At 40.5% G+C, this 27,010-nt stretch overlaps 1 protein-coding gene across 1 annotated transcript in view; it reads right to left on the reverse strand.

Annotated features, from left to right (window-relative positions):
- TENM1 (teneurin transmembrane protein 1) overlaps positions 1 to 27,010 on the reverse strand; it is an 887,850-nt gene that overhangs the window by 114,115 nt on the left and 746,725 nt on the right. Inside the window, exons 22-23 of the mRNA XM_061137497.1 lie at positions 13,171 to 13,314; positions 3,316 to 3,565 (exon numbers count right to left, since the gene is read on the reverse strand). Coding sequence (XP_060993480.1) covers positions 3,316 to 3,565; positions 13,171 to 13,314 — 394 coding nt within the window. The remainder of the gene's footprint in view (positions 1 to 3,315; positions 3,566 to 13,170; positions 13,315 to 27,010) is intronic.

The following is a 27,010-nucleotide window of genomic DNA, read 5'->3' on the forward strand; positions in this document are numbered from 1 at the left end:
GATGACTCAACCAAATAAAATGACTAATATGCACGGGGGGGGGGGGGCGGCAATTAAATTAACTGATTTTAACATCAACCAAAAATTGGTACAAAATGAACTCTCTCTATATATAAAGTAGAATTCAATGAACACTATGGTTATTAAGCTAGCAAAGCCACCTTGTGTCAACTTATTTCTCCCAAGAAAGTTTAAACTTGGGAAAGTTATAACGCAAATATATAAATTTACCAATCATATGTGAAAGATGCAAAGTGTACAGAATAGACTACTGATCAGGATACTTTTTTTAAAAAGTGAATCTAATAAGAACTACACTAGTTTCTGATTAAACATGACAGATAATGTTTGCTGTCATAGACTGGGTTGATGGTTTTGACTATCATCGAATAGGGAGTTACCTGTTAATTACATCTAAATGATCATATCTATATATTTATATTCCATCAGGTTATTTCTCCGATGGCCAATCACAAGAGTGTTGGGAGTACAGAAGGAAGAATATTTTTTCTCCTTGAAAGAAATGCAGGGAATCTTAACCAGGAGTCTACGAAAGGGCTTCATCCACAGGGATAAGTTGCTAGGGTGGGAGGTAGGGGGTGGAGATATGGCGAGAGAATGAAAATATGTAACGGCTGAGTTTTGTGTGAATGTGTTTATTTCTGGGGGAGAAGGCCCATAACATTCAATAGATTCTCAAAAAGGTCTGAGAACTTAAAGAAAAATGTTAGGAAGAACTGCTGTATAGGATGTCAGCTCAGAAAAGCCAGCTAGGCAGACTCATGCTAAGTGAAAGCCTGGGTGTGTGAGCTCATGGTGTGTGCTCGCCTTTGCCTTTGAAGAGCTGTGGCAGTGAGAGAAAATGGTGGTGTGTCTGAGCCACCATGGAAGTCAAGAAAGAATAGGGATTGGAAACTACTTCACCCTGTCCAAAACAAATTTTTCCTTATACTGAGAAAACCACTTTGCAATTAGGGTCCAAGTTATTCTATTTTATTCTTCAAATGACTTTGCGTTGAAGGAAGGTCATAAGGTACTTTGGACTAAAATGCAAATTTGTGAACTGTTAAGGACCCTTGACCAAGAGAGAATCTTCTCAATGAATGACAATTGTTCCACCTTAGGTAAGTTTGCATTTAAATGACAAGGGAAAGGAGTCCATTTAGTTGGGTTTTCTTTATAGTATTATTTTTTGTTTTTATAGATAATCCTATGGGTTTTTTCCTCTGAGAAGGCAGCTATTAATATATAGGAGCTAGCTACATAGGTTTTATAGGGTTGGCTATATGGGGTTAGCCAGACAAGGTCTCTATGCAAGGGCCAGTATCTGCATGCCTGGAAACATTCAGATGGTGAATGAATTGTTCAGTGCTCCACCTGTGTTTGGCATCATGTAGACAGAGCATCCCTAGGATTTTGAAGACAATGTAGAATGCTGTATAAAACATTTCCAAATCCAGGTTACAACCATCATGGCCTTCTTCATTGATTTTCCAGTAAGTAGGTGCCCAAAGGGATACACTGCTTATAATGACAAATCCCGGTGAGGTATGACATCCCAAGGTACATGAACATTTGATTAGGGCAGAGTGCTATGAATTAGTACCTCTTTAGACTCTGTAGATGTGCTTTATCTTTATAAAATCTTAATTTTACAATCTATTTTTTTTTTATCAGTCAAGGGATTTAACAGCTTTCTTCTCTATGACAGCGTTTGCAATTATAATTAAGAAACGTATTAAAACTGGAGTGAATTAATGTGAAAAATGGATGGGGGTTTGGGAGTAGAAGAGTTCTCTAACTAGGTATGAAAGACTCAGTCTGAGAAAAGGGAGGTAGATTCCAAAGGAAAGCACGAGAATTTGATAACTTTTGAGGAATGTCCTTAGGTATTCAAATTTCCATGTTTATGTGATCATAAGTGTTAAATGAAAATGACCCAAAACTTTTCATGTGATTTGACTGGTCCTGACTGTGCTCCGTGCATACACGTTGCTCCATCATTGTCTCTATTTTTCCAGTCACTGTTCTTGGTCACTACTTTTCAGGTCAATGAGGTGATGCCTGAGGCAAGAACTGTTTTATGGAAGAGTTTATAGGGTGGCATCAAAGTTTTCTGGAACATAGGGAAATTTTCAGCCTCATGTCCTGAAGGCATGCGTCAGGGATAAAACTGTAACAACCAATTAGGAGAAGGCTCTATTAGTTTACCCAGGGGAGGGGAAACAGATCTGTCTATCCCTCTTGGGATGGGAGAGGATGTCTTCCTTTTCTAGCACTCCAGGGGACATATATTTGTGCCTGATATCCTTAGAAACCTGAATATTCATTGGAAGGACTGATGCTGAAGCTGAAGTTCCAGTACTTTGGCCACCTGATGTGAAGATCCGACTCACTTGAAAAGACCCTGATGCTGGGAAATATTGAAGGCAGGAGGAGAAGGGGAGGACAGAGGATGAGACGGTTAGATGGCATCACTGACTCAATGGACATGAGTTAAGCAAACTCCAGAAGATGGTGAAGGACAGGAAAACTTGCCATGCTGCAGCCTATGGGGTAGCAAAGAGTCAGACACAACTGAGCAACTGAACAACAACAATAATCCTTAGAAAGGGAGAAATAAAGATGATTAAGCCGAGGTCTCTTTAGTTGTTATTTCTGTGTAACTCCAAAATATGAACAACAATGCCAAAAGGTATGAATTCCTTTCAAATGGTGTCAAAATACTTTGTCCTCTCAAGAAAATTCCTAAAACTGAGTGAGAAAGTCTAAATATGAATGCTTTAATCATTTTTTTGAACGGATCAGAGCTTTTAAGGATGAAAAAACTAATCCTTTTTCAACTGTTGCATTTTCAACAGCCATTTTCCTTTTGATGAATGGACCACTTCAAAAGACTGGACCTGGAGAACTTAGAAAATGTAGTTTTTGGCTCTGACAACACCTCTACCTGCTAGAATCAATACTATGTATTTTGGATGAGTCTTTGTTGTGGGCAGAGCAGGCGTTGAGTGACTTACCTGAGCACGTGACAGTATGGAGCTCCACATCAGTGTCAGGAATGCACTCAGAGAAGGCCACACATACAGGCATGTCAACACTTCCTGGTTCTCCAAAGCAGTGCTCAAAGGTTTCTTCAAGTGGGAGTAGGCATGGTGACCTATGTCTTTGGCCCTATTCCTGCATCTCAGCTCGGTACTACAATATGGCGACTGCATTTTCTGTTCCTTCGTGCAATGCCTTGTCTGTTCCTCTTATCTCATTCTTGCTTTTACCTTATCCGCTAAGCAAACACAGAGATTAGAGGAGACTTACCTTAATTCCAAAATACTAACGGAGTTTCCCGAGGGAAATATTCGCCTTACAAAATTGAAGTCACCAACATACACACTACCATCAGGGCCGGAAGCTAAGGCAACGGGAGCGAAGAGTTTGTTGTTGTGGGCGGGGCCATTGCAGTTGGTGCAGGCTACGCTCCGTTGGTGTCCATTACCCATTATGGTCGCTATGACTGGAGGCTGCTGGGAAATGAACATATTTTCTCCATTCCCTTTATGTATGATTCCTAGATCCAAGGGGGAAAAAAAGAATTAAAAAATGACCACACCATATTCTTGGCAATATTTTAAATTCTCTCTCATTGTTCAAAGCGGAAAAGAGCGTTGGCTTGCTGTAAAAGAAGCTGAGAGTGAAGCACATTAGCCCAGGTTTTATTTAACTGCACAGCTACAACAAATGGCAGCATAACACTTTGCCTCAGTTTGTCCATCTACTAAATGGGGTAATATACCCAGTCCCTTTAATGCTGATTCTAAATGCCTCAATAAAGCGTTTAATGGCTTTTAATGATTCCCTGTTCACTTTGGGCTCTGTGAATCATCTGTGGCTGGTTTTTCATCTCTGACTGACTTTCTTCTGATGCCTGGTGCACATCTGTCTGACTTCAAATGTCCTGCTGTATGCAACTATGAAAAGGGAGGGTGAGTCAATTTTAATATTAACCTAGCAAAACACAATCAGAAAGGTAATCTACTTTGGTAATACTACTAGCACGCACTTCAAAGAGAAAAGAACTTGAATGTTCCACTCTTTTGGACCATATCTCACCATCATCAGTGTAGGAAATAAGAGATACTGACTTATGAAAATGCTGGAAACTACTCTGCAGTCATTTTCTCTGGGAAATCTCATCCATTCTCATGACTTAACTCCCATCTCTCTACGTTGAAACTTTTCTCCTGTCCAGAGTTCTCACCTGACATGTAATTTCCCATTACATATCTTTACTTGGATGTCCCACTGGTACCCTAAACTCAACAAGTTTAAGACTGAACTCAGTAGGCAAAACACTCTGACATAAATTACAGCAAGATCCTCTATGACCCACCTCCCAGAGTAATGGAAATGAAAGCAAAAATCAACAAATGGGACCTAATTAAACTTAAAAACTCTTGCACAATGAAGGAAACTATAAGCAAGGTTAAAAGACAGCCTTCAGAGTGGGAGAAAATAATAGTAAATGAAGCAACTGACAAATAATTAATCTCAAAAATATACAAGCAGCTCCTGCAGCTTAATACCAGAAAAATAAATGACCCAATCAAAAAATGGGCCAAAGAACTAAACAGACATTTCTCCAAAGAAGACATACAGATGGATAATAAACACATGAAAAAATGCTCAACATCATTCATTATCAGAGAAATGCAAATCAAAAACCACAACGAGGTACTGTCTCATGCCAGTCAGAATGGCTGCTATCACAAAGTCAACAAACAATAAATGCTGTAGAGGGTGTGGAGAAAAGGGAACCCTCTTACACTGTTGGTGGGAATGCAAACTAGTACAGCCACTATGGAGAACAGTGTGGAGAGTCCTTAAAAAATGAAATATATCTGCAATACGACCCAGCAATCCCACTGCTGGGCATACAAACTGAGGAAATCAGAATTGAAAGAGATACGAGTACCCCAATGTTCATCACAGCACTGTTTACAATAGCCAGGACATGGAAGCAACCTAGATGTCCATTGGCAGATGAATGGATAAGAAAGCTGTGGTACATATACACAATGGAATATTACTCAGCTATTAAGAAGAACGCATTTGAATCAGTTCTAATGAGGTGGATGAAACTGGAGCCTATTATACAGAATGAAGTAAGTCGGAAGGAAGAACACCAATATAGTATATTAATGCATATATACAGAATTTAGAAAGATGGTAATGATGACCCTATATGCAAGATAGCAAAAGAGACACAGATATAAAGAACAGATTTTTGGACTCTGTGGGAGAAGGTGAGGGTGGGATAATTTGAGAGAATAGCATTGAAACATGTGAAATAGATGACCAGTCCAAGTTTAATGCATAAAACAGCTGATGCACTGGGACAACCCAGAGGGATGGGATGGGGAGGGAGGTGGGAGGGGGTTCAGGATGGGGGACACACGTACACCCATGGCTGATTCATGTCAATGTATTGGCAAAAAACCACCACAATATTGTAATGTAATTAGCCTCCAATTAAATAAATTAATTTAAAAAAAAAAAGAAGAGAAAGAAAAAAAGACTGAACTCTATTTTTCTGTACTGCCCCACCCCCCCCAAACCATGCTCTTTCTCCTATGTTCTCTGCTGATCTTCTGAGTGGTATCACCAGGCATGTATTTACTCAAGTTAGGAATGTGGGCACCACTGTGGCTCTTCTTTTCCTCATTCTTTAACCCTAATTAATTACTAAACCCCCACTATCTCCTCAAATATGTTGAACCAGTTCCATGGTCTCTGTTCTTACTACTACTGCTTTAGTTCAGTTTTTCTTAACTTCTTAGTTTCTTGGTTTCTGTGTATACCCATCTCCAAACTATTGTCCATATTTCTGCCGTAAAGATTATTTCATGTTGATATATGGCAAAAACCAACACAATATTGTGAAGCAATTATCCTCCCATTAAAAATAAAATAAAGATTATTTCAATATGTGGATTAGAACCTTTCGGTAGTTCCATATCCTCTATGATAGCAATCTCCAACCTTTTTGGCACCAGGGACTGGTTTTGTGGAAGACAATTTTTCCATGGATGGGGGCGAGAGTGGGGGCTGGTTTCAGGATGATTCGAGCGCATTACATTTATTGAGTTTGTTGAGCAGGAGGCGGAGCTCAGACTTAATGCGAGAGATGGGGAGCTTCACTCCATACAGGCGAAGCTTCATTCGCTTGCCTGCTGCTCACCTCCTGCCGTGTGGCTCGGTTCCTAACAGGCCACACACCGTTACTGATCTGTGGCCCAGGGGTTGGGAACCCCTGCTTTATGGGATAAGGGGCTCATTTCTTATGATTAAGGCATACAAAGTCCTTCATGATTTGGCTCTTGTCTCCTTCTTCAGTCTCCCCTCTCATCACCCTCTCATTTTTATCCCGAGTTTCAGCTACAGCAAACTATGTACAAGTATTTTCGCATGCTTCTGTTCTTCTCTGCTTTTGTGTTTTGCTGGTCCCTCCATCCTGAATGCCCTCCTCATCTTGTTTGCTTGGGAAACTCTGATCTATCCTCCAAAGCTCAGCCCAGTTCTTCCTGGATGCTCTGTCCAGGCAGAATTTATTATTCCCTCCTCTGTGAGTGTGCACAGTTTCTTTTCCATAGCTCTACTATGACACTTGCCACATGTAAGATATAGTTTTCATGACTTCTCTGTCTTCCCCATCACAACATGAACTCCTTCCTCTGTCTTACTCTTTTCTGCATTTCAGTGCCAAGCCCTGTGGCCAAGTCATTAGAAGTGCTCAGTAAATGTTGGAAACAGACTTTGAGTCTCTTGTAGTTTCCTTGTCCAAATCACAGTGATTTTGAGAACCTGCTGAGCCTGGGCAGAAAACCCAAGGAGCAAGTACTGCTGTGCTAAACAGCTCGAGTCTGCCCAGAATGAGCCAGGGCAGGTTAAAAAAAATCCATGTGGTGAGAAGACATGGCCGTGTGTCAGGCTGTAGCAACTGACAGCAAATGAATGAATGCAGCTATCCTGTCCAGTCTTATTTTTTTTCTCCTATGACTCCTGTTATCTATCTCCTTGGACTCCCTGTTATTCTTCCTAAACATTTCCTGAAATGTCTCCCTTGGTTTTCTTCCAACTTTGGTCCCACAGTCCTACAATAGAAACCATTGATCACTCTGAAATAGGAATGTCACCAGCAAAAATTAAGAGGGTAAAACATGCACAAGGCCATGGCACCAAATATGAACCTGGAAACAGAAATGCCATACTTATAAAGGCTTTGGATTTCAAATCTCAAGTAATTTTACTTTCTCTCCCAAGGTGATTTCTGGCTATTTTTTCCCAAAATATCTGCAGGAGCAGCTATGAGCTTATGCCCCAACAAATTGCTCTTTTATTGCAGAACCATGAGATAGATATCTTGAGGCTCACTACTTTCTTATTAATTTTATTAATAACTTTATTAGGCAATGAAGAAATTTCTCAAGATTTAGAATAGTTAATTAAGTTAGATTAACAGGATGGAATTTCATTTCCCCCAAAACACTTAATTGCAGTGTGATCAATATCACAATTTAAATGATTTGGGAGAAAGTGAATGAGAACTGGCATGACAGTTGCACAACATCTTTGAAAAGAAATCTCCTGATGATTGCTCACTGAATATCCTACCAATGAGACTATGATATGTTCTTCAATAAATGAGGAAACCAACTGTTTAGCATGTCAGTATTTCAGCAATGCACTACAGGGTATATCATTCAAAAATATTTCCAATTATTGGCTTGGAAATACCAGATTTGCTATTAACATCTATTTTCACAGATAGATATCCATTTTTTTATATCAATATAATGACATAGTTAACAATTACCTTCAAAATGACATGTTATTACCAGGCTCCTGGCAATTTAAAAACTAAAGATGGCTATTCTAAACCATTCTTCTAAGCCTGCAATTCTAAAACTCTTCTTTTCTATTAGAAAGCCCAGCACTCCATCAAAGAAGAAGAATGATTAAAGGAAATAAAACATAAGGCAATGTACTTTCTGATTACATCTCAACAATTGATGTCTTGCTTTCATGCAAGGTACTAAAGTGCCCGTGTACTGAAATTACCATTCCTGTTTAAAGCTGAAGCAATCAAAACAAAAATGGGCAAACCCCTTTTGTATTGCCCTGGAAAAATAGATCATTTTGAAGGGTGTTTTTGTTGTTTCAAGAATCTGTTTAACCTTCCATTACATAGAACTGGGGCATACCATCTAGCAACAATGATTTAACACCAATTCTTCTGCAAAAGGTTGCTTTGAAAATATCTTGTTTATGTTCCTGGAAATCTTGATCAATTACTGCTGCCTCCTTTCCAGTTTATTCTGCCACACATGCTCATTCTGAAAACAGAATCAAATGATCCAGAGACTACACACATTATTTATAGGAAGGCCAACTTCCTGCTAAGGATTGGGTGTCTTGTTTACAGTTAACAAAGAAACCCCACTGGCTGGGGGTCTGTGGCATGTTTTCTCCCTCAAGTTTTCCTTTTCTCTGCCAAAAAGTCAAGTCTGTTGTATAATAATTTAAGCATACTTCTAAACACACGACTCATCCTCCTGTTACCTTGCTCAGAACTTCTTTTGAAGCTTATAAATAAGTTTGAAATAAAATTCCCCTTGGAAGCCAGTGGGTGGTGCTTTATACTGATTTCAAAGAAGAAACCATTTTTCAGGCTTATGAACAACAAGGGACACAATAAATATTTCTCTTAGGACTTGACTGAGAGGATATAAACACAAACTGGGAGACATGCCAATGTGATCAATGGAAATTTACTTCCCCTCCCAGTAAAACCATTTGCCAAAAAACTACTGGCCTATCTTGGAGGTTAAGTTAAAGGAAATTCTTGATTTATTTCAGACAGATGACAACACCCAATTAGAACCCTGGATAGTTTTTTCTAACAATTTTAAATACTCAACTGGCATAATTTTAAAGAACTGATTTATCTTAAAAGAAACAAATACGTACTCTCTGCAATCACTAATAAGATGTATTTTGAAGGAATAATATTGAAAAACACAAGTTCCCAGTTGGTTTTCTTTGTTAATCTCAGTGAAAGTAAGAACCATCTTGATATATCAGACATAATATTTGGAAACAATGCTCCACAAGCAATGGCTAATTGTCAGGTAAATACAATTGCTGCAACTGAAATGACAAATGGTCTGAAAACACTGCCTGCTAGAAACTACCCGCTGCATAATAATTTAGGAGGCAAAGAAAAACTGCAGAATTGAATGGCAGCAGACATCCAATTTAATTACAGGTGTCTTTTTAACCAGTGAGAAGAAATTGGGGGAAGATAGATTCTTGTTTCTAATCTGCTCTCTGTCTCAGATCAAAAAAGCAGGGTGCCTAAAGAGTTAGGCTCTGGCCTTAATCAGTCAGAAAAGACTGTCTGACCTGACCGGGGAGAGTGCGTTGCTTTCTAATTGGTCCTCTCAAAGCTGCTCCTTCACACTCATCATTCCTGCTTCTAAAACTGCCTTTGTGGGTAGGATTTAGACTCCCAAAATGTCCCAAGAGAGGTGTTGGTGTCCAACGGCAGGCTGAAAGGCAGCGGCAGTGCTGGCTTCAGCCCTGTTTCCTGGCAGGCGCGACCTGTCCTATGTGTGTGTAGGCATACTGTACTGTGTGCCTACAAATGCGTTGATAAAGATAATATCAAGTCACCCTTTTCGGCACCAGGGACCGGTTTCATGGACGACAATTTTTCCAAGGACTAGGGGGACAGGGGGAATGGTTTCAGGATGATTCAAGCGCATTACATTTATTGTGCAACATTATTTCTATTATTATGACACCAGCTCCACCTCAGATTATCAGGCATTAGATCCTGGAGGTTGGGGAGCCCTGGATAAAATGAACAAATCTTCCTTTAAATAAGCCTGTCTTAAGTAAGGTTTCTTCCTCAGGATAAAATTCTCAGAAACAGACAGAAAGTGGATTTAGTAGGGCTGGAGTGAGTACCAGGGATCTTTTGGAGTGATAAAAATATTCTAAAACTCTGTCGTGGTGACGGTTGCAGAACTCCACACTTTACTAAAAATTATTGAAGTGTACACTTAAAATGGGTGAATTTTATGGTGTATAAATTATACTTCAATAAAGCTGTGAAAAAGATTCTCAGAAGTAACTTGATACCTATTACCCTAAACATGAATTACCAGTGGATTAGAGGTGGAAAGAACACATTTGTGGAAATCAGGGGGGCCCCCAAAGCCAACTTTCTGAATGGCTTCCATCTGTTCTGAATTTTTCAGCCTGGGTGAAGCAAATAGTAAGAGAATATAGGACTGGGCGCACACAGCTGGGGACTGGCTCGATTGAGGTCATTCCCACTTTGTGTTTAATGTCAATGACAGGCATTTGAAAGAGACAATCCATACCAGCCAATAAAAGTGAGTGGAAAAGAAACGGCTGCTTAAAATGTCAAACTCTTTCAAATCAAAACAAAAAACCTAATAATTTAATAACTGGCATCTGCCCTTTTATTTTTATACTTTTGAAACTGTGATTCTCCTTTTGACAACTGAAAAAGGGTTGACATTTTATATCTGTGCCTGAATCTTTGCTCTTAAACAAACAGTTGGAAGGGGAATTCAGAGTCTTCCTTGAAAGTGGGGAAGGACATGTAATGGGAGGCACATGGCAGTGGACTCCTTCACCTTCCGGGGTCCTACACTGGAACTCTGGTAAGTGGTCTTAGGCTATGGTTGAAGCAAACCTGGTTAGCTTGGGTGATCAAAATTTCCCAGCCTGTGGGGCTGGTCAGCTTGGCTGATTCAACTACAGTGCACATGAATAAGACCAGAGATGTGGTTATAAAATGGATCTCTTAGCCTTGGTCAGTTCATGGCCTTACAAGAGAACCCTGCCTTAGCCAGCTGTTTCACAAAGGTCAGATGGATACAAGGATGGAAGGATATAGTTGTCTCAGTACGTTCACATCCCCAGTCCTGGAGAAATAACCCCAAGACAACATCCTACTAAAGGCTGCTCAGAATCTGCCTCTTTAGATGAAAAGGGATATGAGTTCAGAATGAAAACATACCAGCAGATGTTCAAATGATGCTGGGTGGAAACACCAATGATAGGTTTCCCAGCAAAAGGAGGTGAAGGAACTTGGATGAAGCCTTTATAACCAGGGGAGCAAAATCAGTTTGTCTGAGAGAAGCATGGGCTAAGGGCCTCCTGGGGTCTCTTCTGATGTAACATCGAAATTACAAACTAGGCGACAGTGACAGCAGGAAGAGTGGTCCAAAGAAGACAAAGACGGAAGATGAGCACGTATGGATTTTCACTGCTTGACCTGCTTTTCCTAAGTCCAGGACTCAGGAGGCTTAAAACTAAGTGAAGTCCGGAGCTGTACTCTTTCCCCAGATTCTTTCTCGTCTTCCCTGTGTCCCTCCTACCTCTTTTTCACTACTACCCATTGCTATACCTTTACTCTATACCTTGCTTCTTACCGCATATACTGACATTTATATGGATTAAAAAAAAACTGGTGTAGAGAGATTACATGGCTCTGGCCACTTACTGTGAGCCCTGGGGGAAAGTCATGTGACTCAGGCTTGGATTCCTGACCTTTTCAGTGAGGTGAAGGCCACACTGCAGGGTTGTGTTTAAAATGGGACAGAGTTCACTAAAGCCCGTTGAAAACTGTATGACACATATGATTCATTAATTTGAAGATGCTTCCCATTTCAACATCTCTGGAGTAAGCATGTATCTTGCAAACAGTGTGTGTTATTGTTTAACTGGCAGTATTTCCCATAAAATAATGGTATACTTATAATCATGGGCTTTCCTTGTAGCTCAGTCAGTAAAGAGTCTGTCTGCAATGCAGGAGACTCGGGTTCGATTCCTGGGTCGGGAAGATCCCCTGGAGAAGGAAATGGCAATCCACTCCAGTATTCTTGCCTGGAGAATTCCATGGACAGAGGAGCCTGGCAGGCTACAGTCTATGGGGTCACAAGAGTCAGACATGACTGAGCGACTAAACACACACATACTTATAATCAGTGATGCCTTAGATCACATGAAATACGGCAATTATTTTTTTTTTTTTTGAGAAATTGTGTTTTATTCAGCAAGAGTTTTATCCTGAGGAGGATTTAATCCTGAGGATCAACTTCCCAAGTATTTCTTTTTTTTTGAATTTTTTTTATTTTTTTATTTATTTTTATTATTATTATTTTTTTTTCCAGTGGGTTTTGTCATACATTGATATGAATCAGCCATGGATTTACATGTATTCCCAATCCCGATCCCCCCTCCCACCTCCCTCTCCACCCGATTCCTCTGGGTCTTCCCAGTGCACCAGGCCCGAGCACTTGTCTCATGCATCCCACCTGGGCTGGTGATCTGTTTCACCATAGATAGTATACATGCTGTTCTTTTGAAATATCCCACCCTCACATTCTCCCACAAAGTTCAAAAGTCTGTTCTGTATTTCTGTGTCTCTTTTTCTGTTTTGCATATAGGGTTATCGTTATCACCTTTCTAAATTCCATATACATGTGTTAGTATGCTGTAATGTTCTTTATCTTTCTGGCTTACTTCACTCTGTATAATGGGCTCCAGCTTCATCCATCTCATTAGGACTGGTTCAAATGAATTCTTTTTAATGGCTGAGTAATATTCCATGGTGTATATGTACCACAGCTTCCTTATCCATTCATCTGCTGATGGGCATCTAGGTTGCTTCCATGTCCTGGCTATTATAAACAGTGCTGTGATGAACATTGGGGTGCACGTGTCTCTTTCAGATCTGGTTTCCTCAGTGTGTATACGGCAATTATTTTTCCAATTGTTAAAAGTTGGCTACAAGGTTGGATAAACTGGTTAATCATTTGGGCTAGAGCAGTAATGATAGATGATTCTGAAAACCCAGTTTCATTTAACTTTGTGAAGAGGTCTCACTTGATTAGCATTAATTTGAAATCAGATGATTGCATTTGAAAAGAAATATAATATGGTCATCTCTAGGTGGTGGAGTTATAAATAATTTTTTCCTTGTACTTTTCCAAATTTTCTGCAGTAAATATTACATATATATGTGTATATAGTGTTAGGAAAACAGTATTAATGAATATTTTAAAATGTGCTTACCACTTTGAGGATTCAAAATATGATGCTTATTCAATGACCAGCCTCCTAGGTTAGAAGCATCCATCTCAAAACCTTGCAAGATAACTGTCCTTTTCTCCCAGAGAATAAAGTCTGGGCACATTTCGTATTCATATCCCACAGACACTGCAAACAAAGAGTTAATAATGCTTTAGAACATTTAAAAAGACTTGCTTCTAGTAATTAGCCTCCAACTAATAAAAATAAATAAAAAAAAAGACTTGCTTCTTTTTTGGCACTAGTTGGTAATTCTCTGGATACCACATTTGCTATTGAATTCTGATTTGGGTTGAAATTTGACCACAAATAAAAGAAAATGACCAGTTATTCCAGTATTCTTGCCTGGGGAAATCCCACGGACAGAGGAGCCTGGTGGGCTACAGTCCATGGGGGTCGCAAAGAGTCAAACAAATACCATTTAGTGACTAAACAACAACAACTACCTTCTACCTTTTGGAAGCACCGGGCATCCAGAAATGATCAGTCAGTGCATACTGGATACATACATGAATGACTGACTCACTGAGGCTATCGTTAGGTATGTTTTGGACATTGAGCTTCCGTATGGGCTTTTGGGTAAAAGGCTGTGTTGTAAAACGGAAGAAATAAGCCCTCTGAAGTCTTAAGCTGTGGTGATATCATTTCTTTCTTTACCTTTGTAGGAGAAGTGCAGGGAAAGTTTTTTCTGATCTCTCTGGAGTGCAAAATACATTTAGGAAGTGGGCATTGGAGTAGTGGGTCGCTTATACAACACCTCACTACACATGAGACTAACAAAAATCAATTCGCCCATTTATGTTTTCTCCCATGCTAACTGGCCTTTAGTTTGCTGAGAAGTCTGAGTTTGCTTAGAGTGTTATAAGCCATGTGAGTGTAAATTCCACTTTGCTCATGTTAGATTTTAGTTTCTAACCAACAGGACATCACCCAACATTTGGCTTCAACCTTTCTGAACCACAGATGTCGTACATTAATCTGGGAACCCCAGCATGCCGCTAAAATGGGAAGTGCAGAATGGCCCAGCTTGGGTGTCTTTGTTCTACTGAAACATGCAGAATTCAAGTAGACCAAGACCCAACCATCTTCTCAGTTGGCAAACCTGCTTACCTGTTAGAACCCCAGAGTTCTGATTCTTGAGTTTAAAATGCTTTGTGTCCTCATAATGTTCTAAGCCTGAGACTATCGGCTCATTACACTGCATACTTTGAAGCTCCTTTCCCCCTTTCTGGCAGCTTAAAATATCCCTAGCTGGTTGTCTGCCATTGCTTTTGAGTACCTGACTCTACCTGACTCTTCAGATGCCCCTGGAGAACTCACTTATTCTTTGGTCATCCGGTTATGAAAACTGGTAATGAAAATATGTGCTAAAACAATGCCAGCACAATACGCTCTAGGTGGAAAAACTCAAGCAGACGAGTTTTGGATTTTGACATTAGGTGAAAAGAGGCAATTTTAGTCCAACTGATATACGTGTGCATGTGTGTGTGTACGCAAGGGCTTCCTAGGTGGCTCAGTGGTAAAGAATCTGCAGGATTCATTCTTGCAAGAGACGTGGCTTTGATATATGAGCCGGGAAGATCTCCTGGAGAAGGAAATGGCAATCCACTCCAGTATTCTTGCCTGGAAAATCCCACAGACAGAGGAGTCGGTGGTCACAAAAGAGTTGGACATGGCTGAGCAACAGCAGGCAAGCATGTGTGTGTGCGAGCACAAGCACAGATAAGCCAACTCCTTATGATTGTGAATACACACTCGCTAACTTTGGGGGTCATGTGTGGCCATTGTAAACCACAGACTGACTTCTCTTTGTCTCTGCTCCATCGAAGCTTTAACAGGGATCAGGACCATCTTCATGGGTGTGTGAGCTGTGCAGTCACACAGGGAAAGTTAAGTCACTCAGTCATGTCTGACTCTTTGCGACCCTGTGGATTGTAGCCCACCAGGCTCCTCCGTCCATGGGATTCTCCAGGCAAGAATACTGGACTGGGTTGCCATTTCCTTCTCCAAGAAGAGCCCCATCCTTGGCTTAATACTCTGTTGTCACTGTCTTGAAATCCTTAATCTATTTTAAACAAAAGGCTGGGTATTTTTCTTTAACACTGGGCCCTGCAAATTATGTAGCTAGTCCTGATGGGGATGCCCTTCTACCCTGCCATCAGCTGGTGAGGACTCTTGGAATGCAAACTCATTTCAGTATTAGCCCTAACCAAGCTCTATTAGCAAGGGAGATCAATGGGGAGCAGGAAAGACTAATGACAAAATGGAAATGATTTCTAAGAGGAAATTAGTTTGGGATCATCTGTGTCAATGGTGTTCTCTATGAAGATGGATAGAAACAGAATTTCACCGATGCAAAGGATCTCACAGGTAATCTAGTTCAGGTAACACATGTGGCACAAATCATTGCTGTCTACAATCTCCTTAATATCTTATCATGGCCCCAGTGCTTTGCTAAAACAACTCTAGTGGAAAGAGTTGATTTTAGGCCTAAGAGTCAGAAAACACTTCAGTTCTTGGGTTTGCAATTAACAAGCTGTATGGTCGCAGGCATATGATTCTCCATCTCTGTTCTTCATTGGTAACAAAGGACGGGGGAGAGGATGGACTAGAACTGGTGGTTCTTAGACCCTTTTGAATCAGGGAACCTTTTGTTATGAATGTGATAAAAGTTATGGATCTTTCTCCTAGAAAAATGCATATGTACACAAAATTTTGTATATAATTCTAGGGGGTTCACTGACCTCCTGAATCTAAATAAAGATATCATATCAAAGACTGCTGTACTAGACAATTCTTTTTCTTCTGGCCACGCCACATGTCATGTGGGATCTTAATTCCTTGACCAGGGATTGAACCCGCACCCGCTGCAGTGGGAATATGCAGTCTTAACCATTGGACCACCAATAAAGTCCGCCTTTAGCATTTCACTCTATGATTCTAAAGTGGATTCTTTCAAGATTGTATTTCATCAGTTCAGGTTGGGGAATCAAATCCCTAAGTCAAAGAGAGCCTTATATCTCACGTTGGAAAAATCAGGCCATGTTGGTATGAAGAATAACATGGTTTCTGCTTCTCTTGCCAACACTGAAAAGTCTTGATTAACAAATAATCATAATAATAATTACAAGCTCCAGGCCATCATCTCCTTCCCTACCATTGTCAGGATCTGCCTTTTGTATATTTTAAGCCTGGTGTGTGCCCCTAAAATCTCTTCTCCAGAAGGTGATTGTGCAAGTTTTGCAAATAAGTAGTGTGCCCTGGTGGCCTCTGATGGTGGTTTGGAGCCTGATTTTCCCATCTCCGTAACAGTTAAAGATCCTCCCAACTCTGTGGCAGGAAATGCTTCTATTAAGTATCCTCAGCGCAATGGTAATGAGACATCCTCTTCACCTCCTCGTATCTGAATTGCTCTCTAGCCCACAACAAAAAAGTGCACTGGCTGCACACCCCACAATTATATTACTTTTCTCCCTTGTCATAGCAAATAGCAACAAGGCAGCCACTTAATAAGTTCCTTCTAATTTTTATTAGATTTACTTTCTCTCGAGAAAGCTCTATGAGCTAATAAAGTTATAATTTATACTGAAGACTTGTCCAAAATTCCAACTGACTTTAATGAGAATGGCTGTGTGTTGGGATATTTTTGTATGTGGCTCCTTGCTCAGAGTAACAAGGCAAGGTTTCTTTCTGACAGCAGCCCACTTGAACAGAATCCTGGAACTTGCAATCCATGTATGAGAAGGCAGACGAATCACCCCATGGAGTTGATCTGCTCGCTAAATGCACAAGGAACTGGCAAATGCAGTAGCAACCAATAGTAGGCTTCCTCTCATGAAAGCAGACTGTAATGTACTGCATGCCTTTTCTTTTTCATATAATGAAATATGGGGGAAACAACGGCTACTCAGGGCTGGCACCAAAAAATGTTGAGCCCTGACACTACACTCTGCCTGGTACTGTGACAGCTGAGTGTTAGTGAAATAAGCAGACTGGACCCACTACCATCTCCCCGGCGGCCTGGTGCCTATCATATCTGATCATCAACACAGCTGGGTGGAGGCCATGAATTCAGCCTCTGGCATTCCGGACTGGGGGTCAGGAAGAATAGTGTGTAATAGGAAGGAAAGAATAATTGTCCATCAACATTTCAGAGGCCCTCTAGAGGATAGACTAGTTTGGCTGTGAGTGGAAATACGTGGGGATGGAGGGTGGACTATACTTCCCTGGGGCTGGTATAGTGGTCCCATGCTGGAGTGGACTTATTGGGAAGGCAGTTGAGAAAGAGCCATTCATATGGCTGAATACTTTCTCTGAACCTAGTGACCGCCTCTCTTGTGATACCCTTAATTCCGTCTGGATTTCTGTCTTCCTGTATTCTCTCCCTTACCTCAACACAGAGATATAAATTTTGGGGATTTATATAAATGGGATATAAAATGGAATTTTCCTCCACCAAGAGTCACTGACTGTCAAGACAGGACTTGCTACTTTTGTAGAGGACTCTGTCCTCTGGTCATAGGATTTGCAGCTCTGACTTCACTGTTAGTCATCTGGCAAATAATTACAGTGGCTTCTAAAGAAGACTTTATTCTACTGGCTTATAAAGAAAGACTGCAGCTTGCTCCTCCAAAGCCATTTGACATTAGAAAAATAGTCACTGAATCTCATTCTATTTATCAGAGCAGCAGCATTAGTATAATGCGGGGACTACAAGAAGGTGGAGGGCCACAGTGCCCCTGACACCCAATTTAGTGACGGTGACCTTCACCTATAAGGGCTGGGATGGGAGATTGACATTAAATAGCCAAGGTAAAGATGCCATGCAATGAAGCTGATGTGCAAAATATGACAAGATTAAGCAGATGATTTTCAACAGCTTCGGGCTAAGGCTTCAGAATTCATAATGGTTGCATTTATGAAGGCAATATATAATTAAAAGTAGTCTGATGGTGTGAGAAATTTATGTTTCCTTCATGAACTCAAGGAATATATAAAAATAATGTCATCACATTTAAAAGGTAACTAACAATGAGATCAAAACCTTCTTATCTGAAAGAAATCATTAAATAGGACCAGAAATATATCCCATTCTTTTAAAACAGTAGATTCATGTAAAACCACAACAATAAAAGATAAGAGACCTAACAAACCAAGTGAAGGCCACAGCCACAGGAGACAAAGACTATACAGATAAAATGCTATCTACTGAGATCCGGTACCTGCTCCCAGCATGACTTCTACTTCTCCCTATTCTCTAGTGATTTCTCAAAGGATAAGATGACCCCAGAGGCTCCCCGATTTGACCCACTGCCCAGTGACCTGAAATGCTTTGTTTATCTATTATTCCTGGCTTACTAAGAATGTCAGAACCAGGTGATGAATTTTTACCAAGTGCCTTTTCAGCACTTATGGAGATATTCACATAGTTTTCTCTCTTAATCTACTGAGGTGATAAATTAGAGCAATATATTTCCTAACATTGAACCATCTTTGAGGTCCTAAAACACACTCTACAGTACTTGGTTATGATGTACTATCTTTTTAATGAGTCATTGGATTTGATTTGGTAATATTTTACTTAGGATCTATATCTTACCAGTTTAAATGTGCTAGTGCTAAAAGTGACAGAGTAGTTGAATGAAGAGAAAGAACAGGTAGAAAAGGTAAAAAGAATCCAGGAGTGAGGCAGCCATACAACACTTAGGCCAAGAGGTCATGTACAGTGACATCTTATCTTATGAATTTTTTTTTCTGACTGCCTTTTCCAAGCCTAGCTGCAAAAAAGCGAACCTGGAACCTGGGTGACCTGGGTGCCACAGGAGGCAACGTGATGTACTAGCTCACAGGCACATTTTCGAATGCCTTTGTAGACCTGGGCACTGCTCTCCTCTCCCTTGGTGGGCCCACCATTCCATTAAATAGGTCAGGCTAAGGGTCCCACCTTGGCCTCTGTCCTTATGCATTTGTTTGTTCAGTCATTCAACAAATATGTGATATTTGATGAGTACCTCCTGTTGTCAGGACTTCCCTAGTGGCTCAGAGGGTAAAGAATCTGCCTGCAATGTGGGACACCCAGGCTCGAGCCCTGGGTCAGGACGATCCAGTGAAGAAGAGAATGGCAACCCACTCCAGTATTCTAGCGTGGGGAAATCCCACGGACAGAGGAGTCTGGTGCACTACAGTCCATGGGGTCGCAAAAGAGTGGGATACTACTGAGCGATTAACGCTTTCACTTTCCTGTCGTCAGGCCCTGGGGATGTGAGAATGAACAAGACAGAACAAGATAACACCTCCCCCACCCCAGCAGAGCTCACATTGCTTACAATCCAGTGAGAGGAACAAATATGAAATAACACACACACACACACACACACACACACACACATTGTGATAACGTGTATGGAAGTGCAGGGTACTATGAGCCAGTGCAACAAAAGTTTAAGTTGGAATGGGAAGGCAAGGGAAAGCCTCTTCATATAGAAGGGCTTTATCGCATGAAGCACAGGGAAGAACATTCTAGGCAGAGAGTGGCATATGGGCAAGACGGTGAGGCTTTGTATCTTCGCAAGACTGAAAGAAGGTCAGGGTAGCTGTGGTCTGGCTAGTGCATCAAAACCAAATGAAGAGCAACCCTTCCCCTTCCCCTTCCCCACTACCTCACCCCTTGCCCAGGACAAGAGGAAAAAAAGATTCCTATCTTCTAGCAGTATTTAGGCATTTTTCTTTGGGAGGGGGTTTAGGAAATAAATTCGCCTTGAAAATGGACTGGTTATTCTAAAGGGGCTGGTTATTTAATGAGTCAGCAGACCTACACAGAGCAGGTCTATGTGCCAGGCAGGTGATTTGCCAAGCGCTGCAGATACAGTGATCATTCATCATGTCAGAGAGCCCATACCCTGAAGGGTTACCTACCTTTTGGAACTTTCACTCGTGGCCTCCTTAAAATAATATCATCTCACATTTGCATAACACTGAACAGTTAAACACATTTTTGTGTATATGACCTAATTTGAAGACTCACAAAAACTCACGAGGAAGACATATTTATTTCAATTTGATAGATGAGACAATAGACTCAGAGAGGTGAAGTGACTAGTCCAAGGTCATCTGACTAAGTAGCAGATGGCAGAGCCAGAGCTCAAACCCAGTTACTCACTTAGCAAGTGCTTTTACCTCTATACTGGATCATGCTATGTGATTAAGGGAAAGACCCATGATTCAGAAGTCCTTTAAACAGATAAGCTTTTATTTGCCCTGAATTTAAGATATAAGGATTGGAAACTAGAGATAACCTTGAAGTAGAAGTACCATATATCCTGGTTGGCCAAAAACAGCGTCCAGTTATACTATTGTTAACAGTATCCCTTTTCACTCTCAAGAGTATCTTGGACTGAATGATAAATTATATATATGGTCACCTAATCTTAAAGAGATATGGTTGTAATGCCCTGAGATGGGCTGGAAGAGGGGACTGGGAGGCCAGAATAGTCATGAATACTGACTTAAAAAAATAAATCATATGGTTTGGCAAATCATTTTCACTTCTCTATCTCTTGGCTATATTACCTTACCAATGGCTTTCAAATTCTCATGCTTGAAAGTCATTTAATTGTGACCCAACACACACTTGGAAAGATACATGCATATACGGACAGGTATAAGTGAAACAAAGTTTTCTGAAACAGTGCTCTCTTAATAGTTTTACATTGATATTTTCTACTCTATTCTATTCACTTATGTTCTATTCCATTCCATTCTATTTTATTCCACTAAAAAAATACTGGCTGACTCATGAAATGGATTTTGTAATCTACTACTGAGTGTGACCAGCAGTTTGAAATGGACACAGACCACGTGCTTACTGGAGTATCAATTAATACTTACTAGGGTCATTTAAAGACCCTAGTAAGCTCTAGGTACTCTTTGGAGGGCATATCTCACATTTCATCAGAAATATTAAAATATATACAACCCACAACTCATATCTAACATAAAACACATTTCATATTTAAATGTGAAAATTGACTTGGAGTTGACAAGCTGACATAATGCTCCATTTAGCAGACATTTATTTAAACAACTTATTAATGTTGATTTTCTGGTTTTCTTTGCACATTTTGGTGCCAATAAATTTATTTTTCAGGTTGCAAAGATTTTTGTAGGCCCTTGAAAAACTCATATCCTTGGTGCTGTGACTGAAAAGCTGAATGGATAAAACAGCCCTGCTCTCAGTTAATGATTACAAATTCATAAGTGGGGAGAAATGATGAAAGATTATTATCTCTGCTAGCTTCTTTGACAGAAAGTCACTGGGGCGTTGAATTGGGTAAGGCGGGTTGGTCCCTTTTGAAGACAGGCAGCAGTGAAAGGCATACAGAACTCAGGACTGTGAGACCCAAGTTTGAATCCCTGCTTGGGAAAGGTCTTTTGGCAAGTCACTTGCTCTTTCTGAACCTCGTTTTTCCGCTCTGTAAAATGAAGATCACATTCATCGTGCCATGCCTACCAGGCAGGAATGTTCTAAGGATTAAAATGAGAAAATGTATGTGAAAGTACTTTGCAAATTGTAAAGCATTACCCATTTACTATTAAAATATTCAGTGGATGCTATTTTTGTGGCTGCCCAGCCTGCTTAGGCTTTACTGAAGGGAAATTTATGAACACTAAAGCATCGTTCTCAGGGATGTTTTGTGTGCACAAAGCAACCGTAGCTTAGCACCTATTAACATTAATGTTCCTTTGTTTCTTCTAACACAATTTAGACAGACTCTTTGTGTCATGAACCTTTAGGAAGTCTAGTTCTTCCTGAAACACCACTCTTTCTTGCCAAACTACTGTACTAAATAATTACGCAATTGTTGTTGCCAATAACCTTGAAGAAAAGTAGAATTGTTTATAGCAGTGCTACTAAAGGTGGATGGCTGATTTCCTGAACTTCCAGGACTCCTAACCACTGCAATTTAATTTAATTAAAATGAAGACCAGGCAGAATGCATTATTATATATTGATAATGTATGCGGACACAGGCAGACAGAGGGAATTATTTTGACAAAATTTATATAATGGATGCAGATCAGAGCCCCTGAACAAGCCAGTTTGTCACATTAAATAAGCTGTCTCTAGAATTTTAACAGCACTGTGAACTTAAAAATAATGATTCTTTTTAACACTGTTTTGCAAGGAGCAGAGTTGGGAAAGAAACGAAATAATATACAATGATTTTCAGACATCATACCTTTTTAGAGCCAGAGAATAAAGTACTAAGGCCAAATTATTTCAAATGCTCACATGGAGTTTTTAGCAGGGGAGTCTTGTCTGTGTATCAGACAACAAAATCTTTAAGCTGGATGAACTAGTGATTGTGGTTTTTGTACTGCAACCCTGGGGGTGATTTTCCTCTTCTTCCACTTGATCAATATTGTGCTTGGATTAATCAATCTTATCAGCTGCCATTGATACTTCTCCAAGGAATTAGTTCACACAGCCTCTGTTGGTAATTTACTCACTCTGGTATTATCCCTCTCATTGCAAAATCTGTTTCATTATAAAAACTGGTGGGATACCTTAGGATCTCAGGTTCTCCTTTTCTCCTTTTGCCTGTCTCTGAACAATCTATTCTTCTTTTATGACACTTGAGCCCTTAGAGATCACATCAATTTCCCACAGCTGAACCATATGGGAAAGAGTCCTACATTTCACACTTAGTGGGCATTTCAACTTAGGTATTCACCATCATTTCAGACTCAGCTTGTTTACATCTGACTTCTTTCTCCATCACCCAGAAATGGGGGTTGGGGGGGACAGGTTCACATTTAACAGTCATGGGAAGGAAGAAGAGCGGGAGACCTTTCAAGCCACAGTTTTAATCAAAATCCCAGCTGAAACTGGGACTGTAAGAATACTGGTCAAGGTTTGTTTCCTAGTGCTGTTGTAAGATATCCAGATAAACTGAGAGGCTTCAAATGGGACAGATTTATCATCTTACAGATAAGGAGGTCAGAAGTCTGAAAGGGGTCTCATTGAGCTAAATTCAAGGGCTCAGTGGGATGAATTCCTTCCGAAGTCTCTAGGGGAGAATCTATTTCCTTGCCTTTTCCAGCTTCTAGAGGCCACCTACATTCCTTGGTCCTTGGCTCCCTTCTTTCATCCTCCAAGCCAGCAAGGCTGCATCTAGCTGTGCATTCCTTCTATAGTTATATTTCCCTCTAACTTTGACCTCCCCTTCTGCCTCCTTCTTCCACTTTTAAGGACCTCTGTGATAACAATGGATCAACCTGGACAATCCAGGATAGTTATTTCATCTCAAGGTCAGCTGCTTGGCAACTCTAATGCCATCTGTAACCTTAATTATCTTTTGCCATGTAACATAATTTATTTACATCTTTGGGAGGTGATGGCTATTATTCCACCTACCAAAAGGCTATTATACTAAGACTTCTGAAATTGAAGCAAATCTGAGAAGTGTCATATATAGCACCATTATTAATATCTGGTGCAAAATTTACTCTGTTTCTTCTCACATCAATTAAGTGATGATAAGATATGGCCAGGAATACAGCTAAGTGTTTTCTTCTTTGCTTAGATTCAATCATATCTATTAAGGTATGGACACAATGGTAACATACTTGATCCCTTTGTTCTATCCATTTATCACCTGAACTATTTATTGTCTGTTATATTGTTAAGGTGTTCACAATCCATTTTCAGAGAAGTTGATTCTCCAGCTTCATTCTACCACTTGTCCTTATATTTTACTACTGTCAGGAAAATTCCCTTAGTCTCCGTGGAGATGGAAATGGAGACGAGGTAGTAAATAAAATCCTTTTAACCATGATTAAGTTATCAGGAACATTTTCTACAAGGTAAACAATCCATATTCCATCTTAGGTACCACACTTGAAATTATTTTGGCTGTTTCCCTTGGGATCCTTGCCAATTTTCTTTCTCCACTCTAAAAAAAAATATGTCCCTTAAGTGCACATAAAACACCATGAGGAACATTTTTCCCTCTCCCTTGGATATTTCTGAGTGGGCCAATTGTCTCTTGCTTTTATTACTGTTATTAGCTTTTAAAAGGAACCAACAATATATATTTCAGCATTTTAATTAAGGCCATTTTTGTAGTCAGAATGCTGGAGCAAGTTTTTTTTTTTTTTTTCCTGGAGCAAGTTTTAACCAGAAACATAATTGTAGAAATAGGAAGTAAATCAACATCCATAGGCAAACAATAGGGATGACTCCTTCAGCACTGGTATGAATACTAGAACACTGCTGCTTCTCTTTGTGCTTTAGTTGTTTATTCAACGCTCAGTTGTGTCCAACTCTATGACCCCATGAACTGTAGCCTGCCGGGCCACTCTGTCCATGGGATTTCCCAGACAAGAATACTGGAGTGGGTAGTCATTCCCTTCTCCAGGGTATCTTCCTGACCCAGGGATTGAACCTGGGTATTCTGGATTGCAGGGGTATTCTTTATAGTCTGACCCACCAGGGAAGCCGCATCCATGGATATATGAGAAACTAAGTCATTAAGAGTGCTTAACTATAACAAGGAGGATAATTTTAGAATCTTCAACACTGGGAGTATTTAAAAGGAAGGGGTACAACACATTTTTATGCATAAAGTGAGGTTGATAAAACAGTGCAGTCACTGTGGAAAACAATTTGATGGTTCCTCAACCAGTCAAACAGAACTACCATATGACCTAACAGTTCTACTCCTAGGTATATTCCCAAAAGAATTGAAAACAGGTATTCACACCAATATTTGTGTAAAAATGTTAATAGCAGCATTATTCACAATAGTCAAAAGGTGGAAACAACCCACATGTCAACCAGTTGATGAATGGACAAACAAAATGTGGTATATCCATGCAATGGAATATTATTCAGTCATAAAAAGGGATGAAGGACTGACACCTGTTATGACATGGATGAACTTTGGAAACATGTCAACTGAAAGAAGCCAGATACAAAAGGCCACATATCGTATGACTGTGTTTGTTTGAAATATCCAGAATAGGTAAATCCATAGAGACAGAAAGCAGACTGGTGGTTGCCAGGGTCTGGAGGGGAGGGAGAAGTGAAGAGTGACTGCTAATGTGTTTAGAGCTACTTTGTGATGTGATGTTGAAAATATTCTGGAATTAGATGTTGGTGATGGTTGTACAAACTTGTGATAATACTAAAACCCACTGAACTGCACGCTTTAAATGAGTAAACTTTATGGTATGTGAATTATATGTCAATAAAGCTGTTACTTTTTTAAAAAGTCAGGCTGAGCTGCATTTATGTGAACCCTAGCAAGGAATTTCTGCTAGATACTGTCTTGTGCAGCTCTTCATCAGAGCACTGGGTAAATTGCTGCGTTATAACCTAAGAAAAAAGTAAAACAAAACAAAACAAAACCCCTCAAATCTAACAACCTGGCAAGGGTTTTGAGAAAAGTCATAAAGAATTGGAAAACAAAGCCCTATGGAGAAGAGTTAGAGGAATACGATTATTCTAGTGAAGCAAAGGGGCTTCTCAGGTGGCATTAGTGGTAAAGAATCTGCCTGCCAATGTGGGAGACCCGGGTTCAGTCCTGGGGTTGGAAAACTGACAAAACCATACCAGCAACCAGCACCCCCTGGAGGAGGGCATGGCAGCCCACTCCAGTATTCTCACCTGGAGAATCGCATGGACAAGGAGTCTAGTGGGCTGCAGTCCATAGGGTCACAAAGAGTCAGACATGCCTGAAACAACTTAGCACGCATGCAAGAGGTGAATAAAAGGCTTTAGGATCATATCCTAGAGAGGGGAATATGAGGCTTTGAGTATGCATCAGCCAGGGTCCCAGCTGGAGTCAGATATCACACTCAGAAGTGTTCAAAGAGTTGAATGAAGGGACTATTTACAGAGGTGTGAACAGGGTGAAGGGAATTAACACGGATCATGACCTACCCAGGGACTGGCAACATTGGGAAGCTGTCTGGGCTTGCAGAGAGGGGTTAAGGGAGGGAGTGATCCAGAGAGAGCTTGGGGATTTGGAGGAGGGGCTACTCAATGGGAGCTGCCATCTTCCAGTGCAGTCACTGCCAGCAGTGCAGTGAAGCAGGGAGAAGGATAAATACCCTGACCACTTTCCTCCTTCTACCCTGCTGGCTCCTGATGCTGCCATCCACTGACCAAATCAAAAGGGAAGCCAGAGAGTAAAGGAATCCAGACAATGTGATCCATAGAAGGCAGTCTTTCAAAGCACAGAGAAGGGCAGAGAAGAGACCCTGTGTGTGTGTGGGGGGGGGTGTGTGGGGGGAAGGCAAAAGAATAATTAACACAGTGTGTGCATGTAAAGTTGTTTCAGTTGTCTGACTCTTTGTGACTCCATGGACTGTAGTTCACCAGGCTCCTCTGGCCATGGTCCCAGGCAAGAATACTGGAGTGGGTTGCCATGCCAACCTCCAGGGGATCTTCCTTACCTAGGGATCAAACTCGTGTCTCGTGTCTCTTACATCTCCTGCAATGGCAGGCAGCTTCTTTACTACAAGTGCCACCTGGGAAGTCCAATTAACACAGCACCTACCTATTAAACCCATAGCAACCCCCTTATTAGAGAAGCTTAGGCAACAGACACCTGCATAGGTGCCATGCTTTATACCTTGTGATTCCAATATGCTGACCATAGCAAAACTGACAAAACCATACCAGCAACCAGCACTCACTCACCTCATTTAATCCTCACGTCATAATAACTTGGGAGTAACATTCTCTTTATAATATCCATTTAATATATGGAGAAACTGCATTTGGAGATTAATTTACCCAATGTTGCATAGCTAGTAA

Source organism: Dama dama, chromosome X (genome assembly GCF_033118175.1).
Source record: "Dama dama isolate Ldn47 chromosome X, ASM3311817v1, whole genome shotgun sequence".
Taxonomy (NCBI): Eukaryota; Metazoa; Chordata; class Mammalia; order Artiodactyla; family Cervidae; genus Dama; species Dama dama.